At 46.0% G+C, this 4,084-nt stretch overlaps 1 protein-coding gene across 1 annotated transcript in view; it reads right to left on the bottom strand.

Moving 5' to 3' along the window:
* Positions 1–405: 405 nt before the first annotated feature.
* The window catches only part of dgkb (diacylglycerol kinase, beta), a 50,778-nt gene continuing 47,099 nt past the window's right edge, over positions 406–4,084 (bottom strand). The window contains exons 23-25 of the mRNA XM_019878788.1: positions 2,358–2,478; positions 1,910–1,970; positions 406–965 (exon numbers count right to left, since the gene is read on the bottom strand). Of these exons, the coding sequence (XP_019734347.1) occupies positions 858–965; positions 1,910–1,970; positions 2,358–2,478 (290 nt within the window). The 3' untranslated portion in view covers positions 406–857. The remainder of the gene's footprint in view (positions 966–1,909; positions 1,971–2,357; positions 2,479–4,084) is intronic.

Raw genomic sequence — 4,084 nt, 5'->3', positions numbered from 1 at the left:
GTGTGTGTGTGTGTGTGTGTGTGTGTGTGTGTGTGTGTGTGTGTGTGTGCATGAATGAACTGAACAAAAATCACTGAACATAAATCAATGAAGGCATGTTACCTTCTTAATGGAACGTCTGCACAGGAAAGTCATTTGGGCTGCTTTATCCACTCAAATAAAACCCGAGTCGCGGTACCTGGTTAAAACTCAGTCGTGCGTTCCTGCAAAAGAAGCGGCATGCATGTATTTTTTTTTTTTTCTTCTGAACAATCAATGACGACTGGCAGGAGTGAGCCAAATGCCAAGAATAATCACATCAGAAGCGCACAAAAATAAATAATATTCAAAATAATGACAATGTATAAATTAATACAGTGTTACCTTGAATTAAAAGTTTCATCCATTCTTCTTTTTTTTTTTTCCCAATAGGTTTTGGTACTTACATCATCACAGAACACGGATTTGGAAAGAACGGTCTTCATTCAGGCGGCAACACAGCTGAAGATTGCGAGCAAGTCAAATTGTGGCTCACGGCACAAAGCGTAAAAATATCGACCAAGTGACGTCTCGTCACTTGAAAAGTGGGAAGTTGTAAGGGCTGACAAGCCAACGTACGACTGTAAAAATACATGTGCGGAGGCCTCATGACAAAACACATTCTTCCGTGTGGATCTAAACAGCGCTCCGAGACCCACGTGGTAGAACCGACACTTTGCTACGGCACACTGGGCTATCAAGCAAGGCAACCACGCGAGCCCCACGCATCACCTAACGGGTCCGAGAGAGTCGGGGATCGGCCCGCGCGCTAATTTTTTTTTTTTTTCTTCACTTCTGACGAGGACTTCGAGGACCCGTGAAACGGTTTCAAGGATCAATCAGTCTTTGCTCTCGGCCCGCCTTCTCCTCACCAGTGTGGAGAAGAAGCTTCGGCTCTGCTGAGGACCCATCAGCATGGGAGCTTGGTTCTTGTGGATGATCTCGATCTGGCAAAAATAAGTACAGTGCAGACATTCAGGGTGTCTGGATTTCAGAGCCGTTCATTGGCCGCGACCCTGCTGTAGGTGTGTGTCGGATTGTGTTTTAGCAATCAGTAGACGCAATTCCAAATTGAGAGTTGCATTTTGTTTGGAGAACCGTACGAGCAAGAGTCTTCTTTTCATGTCCTCCTGTTCCCGTTACACAATTTCATCTGTCTCCACGCGACACGAGTGTTTTTCTCCCTCACTTTTCCACAGTGAAACACCTTGTTTGAGCTTTGTCTTTTAATCACGACGGGCCTCTCAAGGCTGAAAGCGCGGCACGCATTTCCATCCGCAGCCCGACGAGGCGTAGTGTGACCAAACGAGCGGCCGCGAGGGTTCTTCCAGCGATTTCCACACCGGCTCCTTCTTCACGCGGCGTGCGTTGTTTCAACGCTCGCAGAAAACATCACAGTCCAAATGGGATGTTAACCCACTAATTATTAACAACAAGTATGCAAATGCCGCCGCATGAATAAACATATTGACGAGTGTCTGTCAGGGCATTTGCATTTCTGAGCGACGTCTGACATGTTTCTCGTTGGCTTTGATGAACAGGTTGCGTGATGTTACGCTCTTTTCACGTGTGATTGCACTAATGGATGCTAATTATTCTTTCACTTTTACGAATTGCAGAGCACAAATTAGCCACCATCCAAATATGATTTTGTTGAATTTGTTAGGCGCAAATTCAACTATAAAGTTGACATGAAATCAAAAGTTTCAGAATGTGACGTCTCTCCACGGCAATACGCAGCGAGATCATTTTGCAGATTGGCCTTTTTTTTCTGATAGGGAATATTCGTGTCACGACTTTGTCGAGATACAAGTTCGTCGCTTGGGTCGTTTCTTTTGTCTTCCGATCGGCCAAATGCACAGACAAAAGATGCGTGGAAAAAATAACTTACAGTGCATGGAGTCTGCATCCAAGGTTCACCATCAATCTGCATGGGAAGTGATTTGCTGGTTCTGCAAGAGAGAATTCAAAGTTATCACTTCAAGGCTGAAATGGTGAAAATGGAGAATCTGAGTTTGTTGATTGTGATGCTGGTAATTCAGTCAGTGGCTGCCTAAACGGGCTGCCATAGAAATGCTTCATAAAACATGACAGGAGGAAATAGAAGTTTGGCGCAGAACCAGTCAAAGAATTAACCAGCAGGTTAATTTTGACCAAAATAGCTTGCTGCCTAAACGGGTTGCCAAAGAAATTCTTTGAAGTTTTGTTGGAACCTTTTTCAAAGAATTCAGCAGCAGTCAGCTTGTTAATTTAGGTCAAACTAGTCAATACCTAAACAGGCTGCCACAAAAAGAAATTCCGTTTTTGAATATTTTATTCTCTTGATGATTCGCACAAACCTAATGGTGACGGAGGAGCACTGTGCCAGGCGTCTTCCGGCGCTCTTCAGACCGGTGTAGATTTGTCCCATCTCCATGGCTCCCTCCAGCCCGACCACCTCCAACAACTGATCGGACAGGTCTGAAACACAGAAATGTGGTCAGTGAAGACAAGAGAGGTGGAAAAAAGCCACCATAGAAATAGAAACTCGAGAGATGAAGCTTGAAGGGGGACTATTGTGAACTAAAAACCAGTAGGTGAATTCCCACCCATCTAGTTGCTGTCCAAAAGCAAAGTGAAAGTTTTTAGAGAGTTTAGAAGAAGTCAGTGCCCCCCCGCCCCAAAAAAAAGTGCGATAAGTGTTCCACACAGTCGTGTTTGTAAGCAAAAAACCTCTTGAGAAAAGTCAGGTGTAAGAGAACAAAAGATATCGCCGCTCCTCACTTGTCGACATCTGCATCTGAGACACGTAAACGGCGAGTTACGAACAGCAGTGCGTCAATTAATTAGATTGCACCGGCAATGTCAGGCAATCTTGTGATCATATCATTATTAATTTGCACTGATGTGTATTGATTTTGGCCCTGTTGGAGGCTGGGTGTCACGCGGGGTCCCATCTGCTTCAGCCTCCGACGCTTCCCTCCTCGAATTAAAGAGCCGCTGCCTTCCCGGTTGGGAGTGCGTTCACATTAGCTCCAAACCTGTCGCGTCTGCTTTCCTGTGGCTGTTTGTTGTTGTCGCAGCCGTCACCATGGTGATGGACAGGCGTCGCTCTCTATCTGGGGCTGTGAGTGAGCTGCTTTTCAGGGTCACACTGTGTGTACATACACGGATGACATCGGGCTTCCCTCCCCCCCTTTCCCCTGTTTTCTCACCCGAGTGCAAACGCTTTCACGCAGGTGACGTGCACTGTGTCCCCACGGGCAGGGATTCTTTTTCTAGCCCCAGGCAACAAAGATTCAAAATAGCAGTGTGGGAATAGAGACATTCTGCCAGGGGAACAGATGAAGTCATAGCTAGCTGACTAAACAGGCTGCCATAGAAATGCAAAATATATTTTGAGAAAATGCTGGCATTTTGGTGCGGGACCATATGATGGACAGGCGTCGCTCTCTATCTGGGGCTGTGAGTGAGCTGCTTTTCAGGGTCACACTGTGTGTACATACACGGATGACATCGGGCTTCCCTCCCCCCCTTTCCCCTGTTTTCTCACCCGAGTGCAAACGCTTTCACGCAGGTGACGTGCACTGTGTCCCCACGGGCAGGGATTCTTTTTCTAGCCCCAGGCAACAAAGATTCAAAATAGCAGTGTGGGAATAGAGACATTCTGCCAGGGGAACAGATGAAATCATAGCGAGCTGACTAAACAGGCTGCCATAGAAATGCAAAAAAATATTTTGAGAAAAAGCTGGCATTTTGGTGCGGGACCATTATGAACAACAACTGGACTGGAAGCAGGTTGATATAGACCAGAATTCCTTTGCGCCCGAAAAGAACTGGCAAAAGAATTATTTCGACTGAGTTGGTGTGAACGACAGCGACTAGCAAGTCAATTCAGACTTACTCGCTGCTTAAATGGGGAGTCATCGAATACTCAAGAAAAAAGGATGGGGTCCTTGTGAACTAAAACCAACATGCAATTTTATTCAGACCCCTACCTAACTATTTGCTGACTAAACGGGCTGCCATAGAAATACGATGACAGAGGCAGCTCAATTTGGGCTTGCTGTCTGAAAAGGCTGGCGTA

The sequence above is a fragment of the Hippocampus comes genome, unplaced genomic scaffold, assembly GCF_001891065.2.
Source record: "Hippocampus comes isolate QL1 unplaced genomic scaffold, H_comes_QL1_v1.1 scaffold315, whole genome shotgun sequence".
NCBI lineage: Eukaryota > Metazoa > Chordata > Actinopteri > Syngnathiformes > Syngnathidae > Hippocampus > Hippocampus comes.
This window is presented reverse-complemented; position numbering and strand designations above follow the sequence as displayed.